We start from the raw sequence: 17,089 nt of genomic DNA, 5'->3' as shown, positions 1-17,089 counted from the left end.
GCAGCAAAGGTCAGTTTTTACTTCAAACTTGAAAATTTTGGACAGAGGGCATCTCGCATCCTCACTCACTCACCTGCCTATGCCTTTGAGGGGGATGCTTTTCAATGAGCCTCCAGATTCAAGAACCTGTTCGTCATTCATAATTGGATGGTGAGCCCAGCCTTTGGCCACTATTTGGCCAACTCAGGGAAAATAAATCACAGGTGGGGGGGGGGGGGGGGGGGGGGGTGGGGGGGGGGGGGGGGGGGGGGGGTGGGGGGGGGGGGGGGGGTGTGGGGGGGGGGGTGGGGGGGGGTGGGGGGGGGGGGGGGTGGGGGGGTGGGGGGGGGTGGGGGGGTGGGGGGGGGGGGGTGGGGGGGGGGGTGGGGGGGGGGGGGGTGGGGGGGGGGTGGGGGGGGGGTGGGGGGGGGTGGGGGGGTGGGGGGGGTGGGGGGGGGGGGGGTGGGGGGGGGGGGTGGGGGGGGGGTGGGGGGGGGGTGGGGGGGGGGGGGGGTGGGGGGGGGGGGTGGGGGGGGGGGGGTGGGGGGGGGGGGGGGTGGGGGGGGGGGTGGGGGGGGGGTGGGGGGGGGGTGGGGGGGGGGGTGGGGGGGGGGTGGGGGGGGGGGGGTGGGGGTGGGGGGGGTGGGGGGGGGGTGGGGGGGGTGGGGGGGGGGGGGGTGGGGTTGGGGGGGTGGGGGGGGGGGGTGGGGGGGGGGTGGGGGGGGGGGTGGGGGGGGGGGTGGGGGGGGGGGGGGGGTGGGGGGGGGGGGGGGGGGGGGGGGGGGGGGGTGGGGGGGGGGGGGGTGGGGGGGGGTGGGGGGGGTGGGGGGGGGGTGGGGGGGGGGTGGGGGGGGGGGGTGGGGGGGGGGGTGGGGGGGGGGGGGGGGGGGTGGGGGGGGGGGGGGGGGGGGGGGTGGGGGGGGGGGGGGGGGGGGGGGGTGGGGGGGGGGTGGGGGGGGGGTGGGGGGGGGGTGGGGGGGGGGGGGTGGGGGGGTGGGGGGGGGGGTGGGGGGGGGTGGGGGGGGGGGGGGGGGTGGGGGGGGGGGGGGGTGGGGGGGGGGGGGGGGGGGGTGGGGGGGGGGGGTGGGTGGGGGGGGGGGGGGTGGGGGGGGGGGTGGGGGGGGTGGGGGGGGGGGGGGGGGGGGTGGGGGGGGGGGGGGGGGGTGGGGGGTGGGGGGGGTGGGGGGGGGGGGGGGGGGGGGGGGGGGGGGTGGGGGGGTTGGTGGGGTGGGGGGGTGTGGGGGGGGGGGGTGGGGGGGTGGGGGGGGGGGGGGGGGGGGATGTAAAACCCAGTGGGCAGCCTTTCTGCCCAGCCTAATATGTTTGAAACCTGTGTGGAGTTTGTACGTTCCCCCCTGACTCTGTGGGTTTCTCCCGGGTGCTCCAGTTTCCTCCCACAGTCCAAAGATATGCAGGTTTGATTGAATGAATGGCCATGCTCAATTGCCCTTTAATGTCAGGGGGGATTAGCAAGGTAAATATGTGGGGTTACGGGGCTAGGGCCTGGGAGGGATTGTTGTTGGTGCAGACTTGATGGGTCGAATGGCCTCTTTCTAAACTGTAGGGATTCTATGATTCTATGATTTGATTGGGCAGGCTCCCTCCGACCTTCTAGCTGGGGACATGGGGACCATGTCATCCTGTAAAATCCAACCCAGCGTGGGATTGACACTCTTTCTTTTTCTCTCTCATGCAACCCGCGACCGCCGCCCCCCCCCCCCCCGTCCCACACACACACACACACTCCTATTTGAGCCTGCAGGAGGTTCCTGCCCCATAGATGTGTTCAGTAACATTATGAGTCCTGGTTGATCTGTGTAGCCTGAAAGATCCAGACTATTTCCATCTTATTTCAAACCTATTGAATTATTTTAAATTATATTGCTATCTAATGCAGATTATGTATTTCTTACATCATTAAAGGAATTGTGATTTAAGAACAAATGATCCTTGCTTTAAAATTAATCTTCACTACCATTTCAGTTGTTTTAGTTTCACAATTATTAAAACATGGAAACTTTTGTTTTATCTTTAAATGTCTTATTCTGAGAGTAAAACATTTCTGATATTTATAATATTGATATCCCTTGCTCTTAAAAGACCTGACTGCAAGTGCATCGTGTTTCCACATTTATTTTTCCTTAGATTTTACAGCCTTTAGTTGACTGTTCTTAGCAAGTCAGTGAATAAAGAAATTATTTGCTTTAGTCTTTAAACGTGCACAAGGATATGAAGATTAAAACTGGTATAAACGTTTAGCATAGTAAGCTGCCCTTCCATGCACTACATTATGTTCTTAATCTGGAGGAAAACAATTGATTTGGAGAACAGTAAGTAATGAGATTTTGAGCCAACAAGGTCGATTTCCGACCTCGCCGCGTTGTTAGTAGATTGCGCCAGTCCCAGAGAACAGTGTGTGGGCCAAATATCCGTTTTGCATTCGGACAAACAGTTTGCAAGTGGATTGCACCCAGAATGGGCGTGACTCCGAATGACACATTTAAAGTAGCAGTTAAACATGAATAGCCAATTCAAACCCCAGCGCACGGAATTCACCAGTCTTTGGACATGGCATGATAACGGTGAGAATGAGGACTGGTCTCCACTAGCAGAGACCTGGCACAATGGTCACGCAGGCGGGCTCGGAGGCCACTGAAACCCCTGGGTGGTTGAGAGAACGGTCAGGTGGTGTCCATTGGAGAGCACCTGGTCATGTCAACCTGGCAGGGCCCGCCTGGCACACTGGCAGTGCCCAACTAGTGCATTGGTGGTTCCCAACTGGCACACCGGGCAGCCTGGCAATGGCCACCGGATAGTCCAGCAGTGGCCACCGGACAGCCTGGTGGTGCCAGTTGGGTACCGCCAGTGTGCCAGGGGCAGTGTCAATGGGGTGCGGCCTGAGTGGGAGTCATGATGGGTGGGATATGCAGAAGGTTCTGATGGGGGAGGGGTGGGATCTTGCAGGAGTCGATCATGAAGGCAGTCTTGATGAGGGGCAAGGGTGGGGTCGTGATGGGGATAAGTTGGGGTTGGGCACGGGGACCTATCAGGAGGGCCTTGATGCCCCGATGCTGGCGATCCATGTTGGGAAGGGATTGGGTTAGGGGAACATTCCGACAGTGAGGCGCCAGGGGTCCCGATATCCGTGGGGTGAGGGAGGAGTTCTCCTAGTGTGCTGTGAGATCAGGGTGCCCTTGCGAAACAGTCTCGAAGCCGAAGCGAGGTCATTAATAATGTTACTATAGTTAGCATTCATAAAGACATTTCAGCTGGTATATTTCAAATTTACAACAAAATCAAGCAAAATGTTAAAAAGTCATATTTTAGATCTCAGTCTAATAGCCTCACATTGATCACCAACCAGATTTTCTAAGGCACCCGCTAGAAATTATACCTTGTTTAACTTTATTCTGTAAGCACAAAGATTATATTGGAATATTTTGATTATGGCATATCATATAAAGCCTAATTGAAACAGTGGCAGTTCAACACTATTAAAAACTATGGCGTGAGATTTATTTGAACTGTGGAGTTAGCTACATGCCCCCCTGCAATCTCTACTGGTCTTCGACATTCCTGTGCTATTAAAATAGAGAATAGATGAATGATCATCTTCTGTTCTCTGGCAAATTGAAAGAGATGTTTACAGATGGTGGGAAAACACACAGAAACCAGAGTGAAAGTATGGTAATAGTTAAAAGGGAGATCAAATGTTCAGTTAATAATCTTTGACAGTGGGTATATGGGCAACAGTCCAGTCACACTATCTTAAGGCTATGAAACTTGAAGCACAGAGATTCAGTTAATTAAACTTGAGGGCTAATTTAGAAAGTGAAATCTTAATGAGACCTCTATTAAATACTCAGCAATCTACCCAGCATGTTGCTGAGAGGGATATAGTGATTATTCTATCAATAACACAATATGAAAGAAGTTCATTACAATCTCTGTAATGAAAGAGGTATTTACAATTATTTTCAAACTGGATAGTTAATCTTTGTTAAACACATGACAGTAATGATGTTTACAGAACTTTCCAGACAAATAAATCAGTAATTTCTCGCAGGTTGTTGGTTTTGAATAATAGTTTTAGAAAAATGTTTTAAAATTCAAAACATTTAATTTCCAAATGGCACTTGATAAAGTTCCACACAAAAGGCTGCTATTTATGCTCAAGACTTGGGCTTTCAGGATATGCTTTAGAAATGGATAAGAGATTTGTTGAAGGGTTAAAAACACCATTACCATTAAAGAATTCATGCCAGGATGAGGGTTGCTCGATAGGATGCCCCAGGCCCAGTGTTTCTAATTTACATCAATGATTTGGGGTTAGAAACTGGTTGAATTTCCAGACAATACCAAACTGAAAGGAACAATAGAATTAGAGGAGTTAGTTAAAATATGTAGGTGAAATGGCAGATAATGGCTGGAACTCTCTGGTCTTGTACAGAACTCCCACTTACCTGATGAAGGAGCAGCGCTCCGAAAGCTAGTAGCTTGTGGTACCAAATAATCCTGTTGGACTTTAACCTGAGACTTCTTACTGTTGTACACCCCGCCACTGCTGTTAGCGAGAATGGAGAATTTGGCGCTCACCCAAATCTCTATTCACAGCTGCGGGACCGGAGAACTCCAGCCGTGGGCCAGGTCGGAGAATTCCAGCAAACATTTAATGCCAACAAATGTTAAATACTGCACAAAAGAAAGGAACATGCTGAGAGACGTACAAGTCTTGGAAGCTGCAATCAATGCAAAGCAACAAAATCAACCATGGTAAACAACATAGCTAAATCAACATTCTAAAATCAGTAAAAGGAAGTCATGAACAAATTGTGTACAGTTCTGGTTGGCTGAATTTTACAGGCCATCCCATAGCAGGAAAATAGGCAGGGGGACCCATATGAGGACACCATGCCATAAGAGCACAAGAGATAGGAACAGGAATAGGCCATTCTGCCCCTTGAGCTGCTACGCCATTCGATAGGATCATGGCTGATTCAATATTCCACACATCCACTTTCCTGCCCTTTCCCCATATCCCTGATTCCCTTACTGATAAAAATAAATCTATCTATCTCAGCCTTAAATATACACAAAGACTCTGCCTCCACAGCTGTTTGTGACGAGGAGTACCAAGGGCTTTCAACCCTCAGAGAAGAAATTCCTCCTCATCTCAGTCTTAAATTGGTACCCCTTTATTCTGAGACTATGCCCTCTGGTCCTAAACACTCCCATGAGGGGCAACATCCTCTCAGCATTTACCCTGTCAAGCCCCTTAAGAATCCTACATGTTTCAATGAGAACATCTCTCATTTTTCTAAATTCCAATGAAATTTGAATTCAATAAAAATCTGAAATTGACCACAAAACCATTGTCAATTGTCATAAAAACCCATCTGGTTCACTAATGTCCTTTAGGGAAGAAAATCTGCCGTCCTTACCTGATCTAGCCTACATGTGACTCCAGACCCACAGCAATGTTGTTGACTCTTAAGTGCCCTCAGGGATGGGCAGCAGTGATGCCCACCTCCCATGAACGAATAAAAAAATTGGATTACACTTGAAAAATAAACTATTGGCTCTGCATGAAGGTATTTGATTGATGGCTTCCACTTAAAGGTTGACTGATTAGACTGTAGTAGTACTCACTGATAAACTGAATGCATAGGAATGCCCAATTTTGAACCAGGACCTCCCAAGAGCATTAGGCCCCTCGTTACATATGCAAGGGTCCTACCAGCAGGTGTTTGTATAAAATGGCCACCGGTGAATACCATCCAAGCCAATATAGCATTGGACTTATTTCACATACCCTAGGAATGTGGATGTAAGTCTATGATGTTACCCTTTTTTTCCTTATTTTGTGTCCAAAAAACATGTAAAATGGAGTAAGACTAAAATGGATAAAGATTGAAAGAAATCAGTGTAATTTCATGCAGAATAAAGGTGAATGGTCAGATAAATGGAACATTTACAGAGGTGCAAAAGATCCTTTTCTGAAATTAGGTTAAGGTTTTCGGGAAGAGCAGAAGGGATGTTAGCTCTTCCCCTGGCCCATACCATGCCTATCCTGGGAGAGTTTGATTCAAACAATAGCTGCCATCTTTGAAAAAAATCTCCCACCACTGTTGGTATGAAATTGATAATCATATTAAGCAAAGCATGCTAAAATTTTACCAAAGGAATCTGACAGATATCACATCTGTACTAATAACAAATCGAAAAGAATTAAACAAGACGTGTCATGTAATGTAATCACTGTTGCGATTATTAGTGGTTGACATTGAATACTAATAATTCTAGGATTACTAAAATTTTATATTTTATTCCTTGATCCTTTAATTGAAATTACGTTAAATATTTAAATTATGACAAACTGTAGTGCATTTAAACGCAGTTCACATAATCAGAATGCTGTTTTTAACTCATTTCATATTTTGATTTTCAACACACAAATATATAGGAGCAATAGTAGGCCACTCGGCCCCTCGAGCCTCTTCTGCCACCATTCAAAAAGATCATGGCTGATCTGATTGTAACCTCAATTCCACATTCCCACCTACACCCAATATCAAGAAGTTGTCTAGCTCTGCCTTAAAAAAAATCTGCCTTAAAAAAACCCCTCTGCCTTTTAAATAAATATTTGCATGGATTCTACAATAGAATTTATCTTTACACCCATATTGGATTCAAATAATGTAAAAGAAATTAATTTATAAATGTCATTTAAAATCATGAAACTTTTGATCAAATCTTGTTTGCAGTGAATTAGAAATGTATCATTCCAAATTTTTAAAAGACTCACGTTTAAACTCATAGGATAACTTGTACATCATTTATTTTACAGCTTATTATTCTACAGTAACTTCATTGCAGTGTTAATCTAAGCCTACTTGTGACTAATAAATAAACTTTAACTTTTATTAGTTTTCTACAAATTTTAGCAAAGTACATTCTTTAAATGAATGCACAGGATCATATTTTAATATTAATAGCAGTACATCCTTCATATCCACAACTCAAGTTACTTGGCTAATTTATTCCTATAATTCACAGTATACATTTTCTGACTAGGATGAAATGCAATATTTACAACATAGTTGCTTTTCATGAAATACAACCATGTGTTTCATCTAGGGTACCAACATTTCAGTTTAAAAAAATGTAATTGCCTGCACCATGTCCGTAACACATCATTATTTCTGGTTATACTAGGTGAAGCTGCTACATTTCCCATGAAACCTACGTGAAACAGAGGTGTCCAGAGATCATAAGATATGTTTATTAGAGTTCTTTGAGGACAAACTGTGGGAGGCTTGAGGTTTAACCTTTATTTTATTGATCATACTTACAGAACTATGTTCCAGAAACAAATGTTAGTATAGAGGCCATAAATATGTTTTGTTCTGGTAATTCAGAATCTGCTGTGCATATGTGGAATTCTGTCTGCTGATGATTTTTTAATAAGATATCCTAGGTATGTAATAACTCTGAACCAAAACTTACAAGCTGCAACTGATTAACAGCAACGAGATGTGTCGTCCCTCAATAATTAATAATTCGAAGTGATGTGTCGTGAATTGGTTAAAGATGGCATTGTAATCTATTACAGGTATTCTGGAAATCAGAACTGTGGCCGTTGGAGTGGTTGCTATCCGAGGCGTAGAAAGTGACTATTTCCTAGCAATGAACAAATCTGGAAAATTATATAGCAAGGTAAACCTGTACACAGAACATCGTATTTATTTAATTATCAGTTATTCACATTTTTTATTATTATTCTTAATCATTAATTTCCTTAAATTGGAATTCCTACAGTCTTGAAGATACAGTATCATGAAGGGTAAAGTTTAACGTATCCAGGTTTGTTGATGCTGCAGTTAGATGGGAGAGTATGTTGTGAGGGTAACACAATGAGACTGCAAAGTTATATAGAAAGGTTGAGTGAGTGGGAACGAACATGGCAAGTGGAATATAGGGCAGCATTTTATGCCGGGGCGGGGGAATGTGAGGGTGTGCGGTGGCCTTGCCCCATGATGTAAAAGTCGGAGGCAAGCCCACCACCACATTTCATGCTTATCTCACAGACATTTTATAACCATTAGGCCGTAGACTGGCTCAAGGAGGGCCTTTCACCTCATTGGGGAAGAAGTCCTATCTCAGAGCTACCAACCAACAATGACCACTCGCTGGGATTGCAGGCAGCCTCTGAAACAGAGGCATGAAGTCCGGACTATAGGAAAACCTGGGGTTTCACTGGGACCAGGTTGGCAGGTCCAGGTGAGACAGGTGGAGATCCAGGATTGGCAGGGTGGGCAGGGGAGGGGAAAATGTAGAAGAGGAGGAAATATCTTAGGGAAAATCTCTGATGGGCAGAAACAGGAGGCACCGATCTCGGCCCAGCTATGATGCTGTTGGCTGAAAAATAGCAGACTGGGCACTAAGCATTGGCTTATCCCTCCATGGAAAAAATCACAGCCATGTTGGGAGGAGGTTTTTAATAATGGGGAACCAGGAAATGACAGAGGAGTTAAATAAGTACTTTGCACCAGTCTTCACAGTATAAGAAACTAATAGCGTTCCAAAATACTAAATATTCAAGCAGCAGAATGGGGGGGGGGCAGGGAAAAGGGGGGGGGGGGGGGGGTGCAGGAAATTAATACAATAACTATCACTAGGAAAACAAATGGGACTAGAGGCCAATAAATCCCTGGACCTGATAGGTTGCACCCTAAGATATTAAAGGGAGTAGCTCCAGAGATAGTGGTGAATACACCGGTAGTAACCTTCCAAGAATCCTTAAATTCTGGAAAAGTCCCAGAGGATTGGAAAACTGCCAATGTAACACCCTTATTCAAAAAGTGAGGAAGACAAAAGCTAGGTAACTATAGGCCAGTTAACTGAACATCTGTCATTGGGAAAATGTTCGAGTTCATTATAAAGGATGTAAAAGCGGTGTTTAGATATACCTTAATATAATTAAGCAGAATCAGCATGACTTCATGAAGGGCAAATTGTGCCTGACAAATTAATTAGAATTCTTTGAGATGGTAATTGGCAAGATAGATTGAGGGGAGCCAGTAGTTGTATATACTTGGATTTCCAAAAAGCATTCAATAAGGTACCACGCAAAAGGCTACTTAATAAGATAAGATACTTATTTAAGTCCATGTTGTTGGGGATAGTATATTAGCATGGTTAGCGGATTGGCTGACGCATAGAAGACAGGGAGTTGGGATGAGGGGCATTTTCACAATGCCATTGGAGTGTCACAGGGATTAGTACTGAAGCCACAATTATTTACAATGTATATTAATGACCTGATTATTAACTATTGAACTGTTGAATGGTGGAGCAGATTTGAAGGGCAAATGGCTTACTCCTGCTCCTATTTGGTTTCTATGATTTATGAAGTTGGTGTTTTCTGGAAGGGGCTTGATGCAGTTGATAATTGTTGGGGGAATGGTGGGCAGTTGGTGCGTGTTGGGAGACATCGGTGAAAATATTCTGCAAGTTGGATGGTCACATATTTGAGGGAGCAGTTGAAGGAGAAGGAGTGAATTTTAGAGGGGAGGTGTTGAGACTCAGAGGTAATACCTTGTTGGGGGAGTTTGAAAGAGAAGGGTAAATGTTTGGCTGAGTCAGACATAACTGTTGGGCCCATCGTGGTTTCCTCTATGTGGAAGAATTCTGATGGAGTCTGTGATGATCTTGATCTATTTTGGGAATTGGCGGAAGGCGATGAATGCCAGGCAACAATACATGTAACCTTCAGCTTCAGTCAACTAAACTATCGCTGAAGATATTGTGCTGGCTCCTCAGTCTTCACCATTCATGTATAGTTGACAAGTAGAATCCAGAAACACCACTCTGGAATAAACTAGGAGCAGAAGTTGGCCATTCAACACTGCAAAACTATTGCCCCATATTATCATTTAACTCTGTTGGCTAATGTGCAAACGGTGGGCAACACATACAATGCAGATTCATTAGTAGATTTTTGTGTTGTAACTTCAGATACAGTAATATACGCCGAGATTTTCCACACTCCCATGTTGCGCATTTCAAGGCAGCAGAGGCAGCCCGCCATTGGCTGGCGGCAGCATCTTTTGGTCTTGCCATTGTCAAAGGGATTTCCTGTTGTGTGGACTATGAGATTTATAAACCAAATGTCAATCCATATTGGTTTAAGCTTGAAAAACGTTGTAGCATGATTTTATGCCAATTCTCTTGAGTTATGCTGTGGTAGGGTGCATATGTTTGGTCCTATGAGGAAAGATGAAGTAGACTATGCCTATATTCTGAAGAATGAGAGGGGATCTCATTGAAACATAAAATTCATAAGAAGCTTGACTGGGTATGTCATATTGTTATATTGATATGAACACTAATCGTTCATAAGAGATTATGTAAACATGTGAGTTCATTTGTTTAGAATCAGAACATTTGAAAGCCTGAATAATTAAGCAGCAGAGTTGTTTGTATGTGCTCTGTTCAAACGCAAAAGTGAAACTAAGACTGGATCACATGACACACTTCCCCTCCAGTGATGTCATGCTGCAAACCCTTGAAGGCCTATTTCAACAAATAAAGGGTGGGGGCTCTCAGAGGTCATGGGCAGAGGTCAGGGAGTTGGAAGGTGTGTGGGGGGTGTTGGGAGTCTTTGCGAGTGCTGGAGGTCTTGGTAGGCAGTGGAAGTCAGGTTTCCCCATGGTCAGTGGGGAGGAGAGTACCCTGGGGGGGTCGGATGTGTGTGGAGAGTGCCATGGGGTATTGGTCTGAGTGTTTACAATAGCTCTCCAAAAGTTAGAGGAGGTGTTAATTCTTCTAACTTTTTCAGAGTAACTATTGGTGTAACCCTGGCAGATCTATCCAAAGTTAGCGATTTAAATCACATTTTTGGATGATTCCCAGCGCAGCGCAATTGCCTAGAGGAAGTTTGCACTTCTGGGTAATTGCTTTACAAATGCCATACTGTAAAGTTCCGAGAGGGATTCCCCAGCACATCTTTTGGAGTATTCCCCAAATCTGATGCTGTGGAGCTCGGACATTATGACCTGTTATTTCTGAACATCCTAACACTCTAAAATGAAAGTGGGAATGAGTTAATGACTACAATCATTCAAACATTAAGGACAGCTTTTGAAATTTGAAATTTATGTTTTAATTTCTGACGATGAACATTAAGCTACTGCAATGAAATTCAGAAAAATATCTTAGGCAGTAGATACTGGGGTAAGGCACATAAGGGCAAGTTTATGTACAAAAAAACCCCAAAACTACTGCACTGCAGGATAGGCAGCATTTGTGGAGAAAGAATCAGAGTCACCAATACAGAACTGACACAAACGTGAGATGTAACAGGTTTTACATAACTATAGGCATAACTATAGGGTTCATGGTGGGAGATATAGGAAGGATGTCCGAGGTAGGTTCTTTACGCAGAGAGTGGTTGGGGTGTGGAATGGACTGCCTGCAGTGATAGTGGAGTTGGACACTTTAGGAACATTTAAGCGGTTATTGGATAGGCACATGGAGCACACCAGGATGATAGGGAGTGGGATAGCTTGATCTTGGTTTCAGATAAAGCTCGGCACAACATCGTGGGCCGAAGGGCCTGTTCTGTGCTGTACTGTACTGTTCTATTTTAAGCAATTGGGGCAAGGGAAGTTTGGGAGGGGACGCATGGAAAAGAACAAAGGTGATAGCGTGGAGATTAAATGAGAGAAGGGATAATGGTGTAAGGGGTAATGGTGAAGTAAAGAAACAAAAAGATGGGTCTAGAGGGGCTGTAATTGTTAATGGCAAAATCATTTCCTGCACATGCTTTCTGAAAAAAGAAAATCGAATCAATGTTTATCATTTAAAATTATTGAAATCAATGTTGAGTCCAGAAGGTTATAAACTAGCTAATCATAAGAGGTGCAGTTTCTCAAACCTGTGTTGATTTTCATTTCAACAGTGTTGGGGTTCAAGGTCAAAGCAGTCAGTTTGGGAGTGGGAGGTAGAATTAAAAAGCGTGACCTTAAACTTCTCCTTCCCACTCCCCATGCCCCCTCACCCTTCCTCTGCCACCATATTGCTTATGAACTGTTAAATCTTTAAATTCTTCTAGTTCTGACGAAAGCCTACGGACCTGAAACTTTGGGGTACGATTTTGTGTTTTGGGACAGGGCACCCCACAATGGAGTGAACTGCAGGTCCTGACCCTGCAGCTGTGACGGGGACAGTCACCCAATAGTGATTTCGCCTTGATTGCCCAATTAGTGGCCAGAGGTTATGCTAGCCATTCAATTAAAGGTAAACGACTGGCACTGGAAGCCAGGGGACCTGCACCTTGAGGCACCCTTTCAGCAACTTTTAAACATTTCTACAGTGGGGAGGGTGCCCAAAATTTGCCTGGGGTGCTGCAAAATTCAGTCAGCTTCTGGTCCCTGGCCATAACTGATGTTCTGTTTTGATTAGCTTAAATAGCTACGCTCTACTTCTCGGTGGGTAGCTGTTCCACCCCTGGTCCAAATGGCTCAAAAGCTGGAAGGTGCAGGTGAAATTATAAGCCCATCCATCCTGATCCATTCTTCCCACCCATAGTGGGGTGGAAATCCTGCCCTTTAACTCTGTTTCACTCTCCATAGGTGCAGTATGTTCTGCTGAGCATTTCCAGCATTTTCTGTTATATATTCCAGATTTCTAATCTGCACATAGAACTCTGATTGCCAATTTTAACGTGGAGATGCTGGCGTTGGACTGGGGTAAACACAGTAAGAGTTTTAACAACACCAGGTTAAAGTCCAACAGGTTTATTTGGTAGCAAATGCTATTAGCTTTTGGAGCACTGCTCCTTCGTCAGATGGAGTGGATATCCACTCCATCTGACGAAGGAGCAGTGCTCCGAAAGCTAATGGCATTTGCTACCAAATAAACCTGTTGGACTTTAACCTGGTGTTGTTAAAACTCTTACTATGTCAATTTTAAGACAGAAATTGTCTGAGCCTATTCTGTGTATTCTCTGACCAGTCTTAGAGTCATAGAGGTTTACAGCAGGAAAACAGGCTCTTCGGCCCAACTTGTCCATGCTGCCTAGATTTTACCATTAAGCTAGTCCCAATTGCCCACATTTGGCCCATATCCCTCTATACCCATCTTACTCATGTAACTGTCTAAATGCCTTTTAAAAGATAAAATTGTACCTGCCTCTACTACTACCTCTGGCAGCTCGTTCCAGACACTCACCACCCTCTGAGTGAAAATATTGCCCCTCTGGACCCTTTTGTATCTCTCCCCCTCTCACCTTAAACCTATGCCCTTTGTTTTTAGTCTCCCCTACCTTCAAGAAAAGGTGTTGACTATCTACCTTATCTATGCCCCTCATTATTTTATAGACCTCTATAAGATCGCCCCTAAGCCTCCTACGCTCCAGGGAAAAAAGTCCCAGTCAACCAGCCTCTCCTTATATCTCAAACCATCAAGTCCCGGTAGCATCCATATAAATCTTTTCTGCCCTCTTTCTAGTTTAATTTCTTCCTTTCTATAATAGGATGACCAGAACTGTACACAGTATTCCAAATGTGGCCTTACCAATGTCTTGTACAACCTCAACAAGACATCCCAACTCCTGTATTCAATGTTCTGACCAATGAAACCAAGCATGTCAAATGCCTTCTTCACCACCCTGTCCACTCGTGACTCCATTTTCAAGGAGCTATGAACCTGTAGTCCTAGATCTCTTTGTTCTATAACTCTCCCCAACGCCCTTCCATTAACTGAGTAAGTCTTGCCCTGGTTTACCAAAATGCATCACCTGTTGCTAACACTTTGAATCAAACTAGTCACCACATACTAAGGAGAAGGATTAAGCTTTCCTATTAATTGAAGAACCACTTTGGATGTCTGTCCCTTTAAATCATTTTCCAAGGAGAACCACATTATCTTTCTCTAGATTATTTTCCTATATATAAGGCAGTTGTTTCGTATTCCAGCATGGACATCTTTAATTCATTCTAACCATAGGGGAGAAGACACGATACAGCTAATTGAGAGTGGTACAGGAATCCAAATATTTTTCTCTATATAAACAACTTAACAGATGCTGACTAGCATATTGACAATACTCTTTTCATAATTCATTAAATAGATAAATATGACAATGTGCTTTGGACAGCAAATTCAAAATGAAGAATCCAGTCACAAAGGAGAAATTTGGGAATATTAGCTTCTGGTTAACAACTTAGAGGGAGACATTTGTCTTCACAGTGCCGCTTATAGTGGCGCTAAAATGCTTACATTAGTTTTCAGGGTCAGGCAGAACTATGGACCACAACATGTGCAGCATTCTTCACTGATATCATTGAAGAATATGCGGACCATGTGGCGACTCACAATGCTGTATGGTCCTGGGAATTAGTACAAGTCTGCGTAGCTACATGAATGAATTTTCTTCCCTTAATCTTTTGATCAAGGAATTCTAAATTCTAATAAATCTGTTATTTTTTTCTCATTTATTGTCTTATTACTTATATCAGGAGCAATATTCCCAAAACTGTGTATTTTTAAAAAAGAGTAAAGAAGTCAGGGCTGGAATTCTCCGATCTCGTATGCCCCGCTACCACAGCCAGTGAGAACGGAGAGCTTGGCGCTTAGCCAAATTTCCATTCACTGAAGCGGGACCGGAAAATCCCAGCCGCAGGCGAGGTCGGAGAATTCCACTCCATGTGTTCTGAAGATCTAATGCAAGGGCAAGTATAGACCCGAGACACAGCAATCTCTCTTAGCAACCAAATTAAACAATATGTTTGGTGAAAGTATGGGGATTACACAGTGTAGCTGGCACACAGATGTTTTTTGGGTACAAAGTTCCATGCAATTGTTTAAAACTGTTGTACAGTGACCCTGATTTGGGCTGGAGGAACCGATCAATGTTTGAATAAACCTGTCATCAAACACAGGTTTCTTCTGTGTATAAAAATCATTTAGTAAGTGCAGTTACCCATATCATGGCAACTATATAATCAATTCCATTCTCAATTTATACACAGAAGGGAAGACAGACATTTCTTATGCTAGATGGAAAAATAAAGATTACAGTTGCCAAAAACTGTGTAGGTAGTCTAAACAATGCACCAGTCTCATGTTAACTGCACATGATCAAGGCACATACACCCATCTTTCATTATTTCATGATTATCATCAGGAGACCCCTAACGTTTTCCGGGGTGCATGGAAGAATATTACTGCTCCTCCTGGACCCACAAAGGAAGGAAAGCCATTTCACCTTTTCATCCTAAGTTGCTGAACCTCTCCTAGCCCAGTTGGACCTAGTGGTTCTAAAATCTCCTGCAAGTGAGCCTGAGTTAAAATTGCAGTTGGGTCCCAATTACATCATTGAGACCTAACATGCACACGCAAAGCAGGCTTTGGTTCACTGCTCAGCAGTTTAACACCGTGAGATTTTGCCACTTCAGGGTGGGTAAATAAAACTGGAGATTTTACATGCCTACCTGCCTGGTTTTGCACAGGGTGGATAGAGTTAAAATCATGCCCAACTTTTGCTGGAGTCACTTGTATTATCTTGTATTAAAATAATGGAATCAATACATGATTGAAGGCTAACCTGTGAGTATCTTCATCAATTGCAAATAAAGTTGGCTAATGCTTCCATCGTAATAATATACATTTTTCTTTAATATTTTTACAGAAAAACTGCAATGAAGACTGCAACTTTAGAGAGCTTATAGAGGAAAATAATTACAATACGTACGCTTCAGCAAAGTGGACACATAATGGCCAACAAATGTTTGTTGCCTTGAACCAAAAGGGAGTAGCCATTAGAGGCAAAAGGACAAAGAAAGAAAGTAAATCATCTCATTTCCTTCCTATGGCAGTATCATAATGAAGTATACATGATGAGAACATCAATTCCACTAATAAAAGATGTTCCATCTCTGCACATGTATCACTGAAACCCTAATCACACAAGCTAAAATACTACTGACATCTGGAACAAGCTGGGCTTGCGCTTTGCTATAAAAACGTACTCATAATTTTGCACGACTGTATTCTATGCAACCCAATGTTACAACAGATGTAAAAGATGAAGTCTGTAAATTTATTCCTAAACTTATATCAAAGAAACATTTGAATGAAAGTAGTATGACTGATCATCTAATCAAATGTGTAAAGAGGTGCAAGTAGCTTGTACATAGGACCTTTCCTTAAATAATACTTTTGGGGGATAATGGTACTTCATACTTAAACAGTACTATATACATTTTCTAGATAATCGTTGCATTAAGACACCTTGCATTCAAACTGATACATTTATTCCCTTGAGAAAGCACTGTGGACAATCGTTGAATTAAATATCATCTAATATATGAATCTAGTGATGAATGTGTAGCTTTCCATACAGCATTTAATTTTTGTAATTCAGTATTTGTAAAGAGAAAAATTGTAGTTACTGTAGTATTTTTGATTTTCACAAGATGGAGAGTGTTCAAATATCTTGTGGACAATCACTAATTTTGCCATGCTGTAAATGACTTGTGAAAATAATGATTCTACAGTATCGGCAGTGCTGCTCAGCTCAATAAAAATTAATGCTTTGTACGTGGATTTTTCAAGATCATTCATTTTAAAGTTGTGAAAAGTATGGATCAGCATGTTACTTTTAGATTCTCTCTACACAAAAGCCACTTGACATTGGGAAAACAAAATATGGCAAGTTTTCAATTTAAGTCAACTGTCTCTGGGTTTAAAATAGAATGCAATTTTTTTTGGTATATGAATGAACATTGAAACCATTGTGCAACCTAATTTGATCTCACAAGCTCATTAAACCGCAAGCTATTCCATCATTAATTTTTGGTAAAGTCTTATTGCATTTCTATCGGCAAGAGTAGGAAAAACCAATTCCCCAAAGGCGATGATCTTCTCATAACGACTACGAATTTAATTGTTGCAAACCATTATAAACCATCTGTTCCCAACCTGTGAGCTTGTCAAGTTTCCAATAAAAATACTGTAATACTTGTTCAAGAGGTTTAAATACACTAATGATTCTTTCGAAAGATGTGAGCTACAGCACACTATTACACCTTCAATACACACTGCT

General features: G+C 43.6%; 2 protein-coding genes across 2 annotated transcripts in view; one reads left to right on the top strand and one right to left on the bottom strand.

The window, feature by feature from the left end:
- fgf7 (fibroblast growth factor 7) overlaps positions 1 to 16,828 on the top strand; it is a 75,965-nt gene extending 59,137 nt beyond the window's left edge. Inside the window, exons 3-4 of the mRNA XM_078241017.1 lie at positions 7,592 to 7,695; positions 15,674 to 16,828. Coding sequence (XP_078097143.1) covers positions 7,592 to 7,695; positions 15,674 to 15,868 — 299 coding nt within the window. The 3' untranslated portion in view covers positions 15,869 to 16,828. The remainder of the gene's footprint in view (positions 1 to 7,591; positions 7,696 to 15,673) is intronic.
- LOC144511021 (protein FAM227B-like) overlaps positions 1 to 17,089 on the bottom strand; it is a 232,064-nt gene that overhangs the window by 109,729 nt on the left and 105,246 nt on the right. The window lies entirely within an intron of this gene.

The sequence above is a fragment of the Mustelus asterias genome, chromosome 24 (genome assembly GCF_964213995.1).
Source record: "Mustelus asterias chromosome 24, sMusAst1.hap1.1, whole genome shotgun sequence".
NCBI classification, from domain to species: domain Eukaryota; kingdom Metazoa; phylum Chordata; class Chondrichthyes; order Carcharhiniformes; family Triakidae; genus Mustelus; species Mustelus asterias.
Note: the sequence above shows the minus strand (reverse complement) of the source record. Positions and strands in the feature narration are given on the sequence as shown.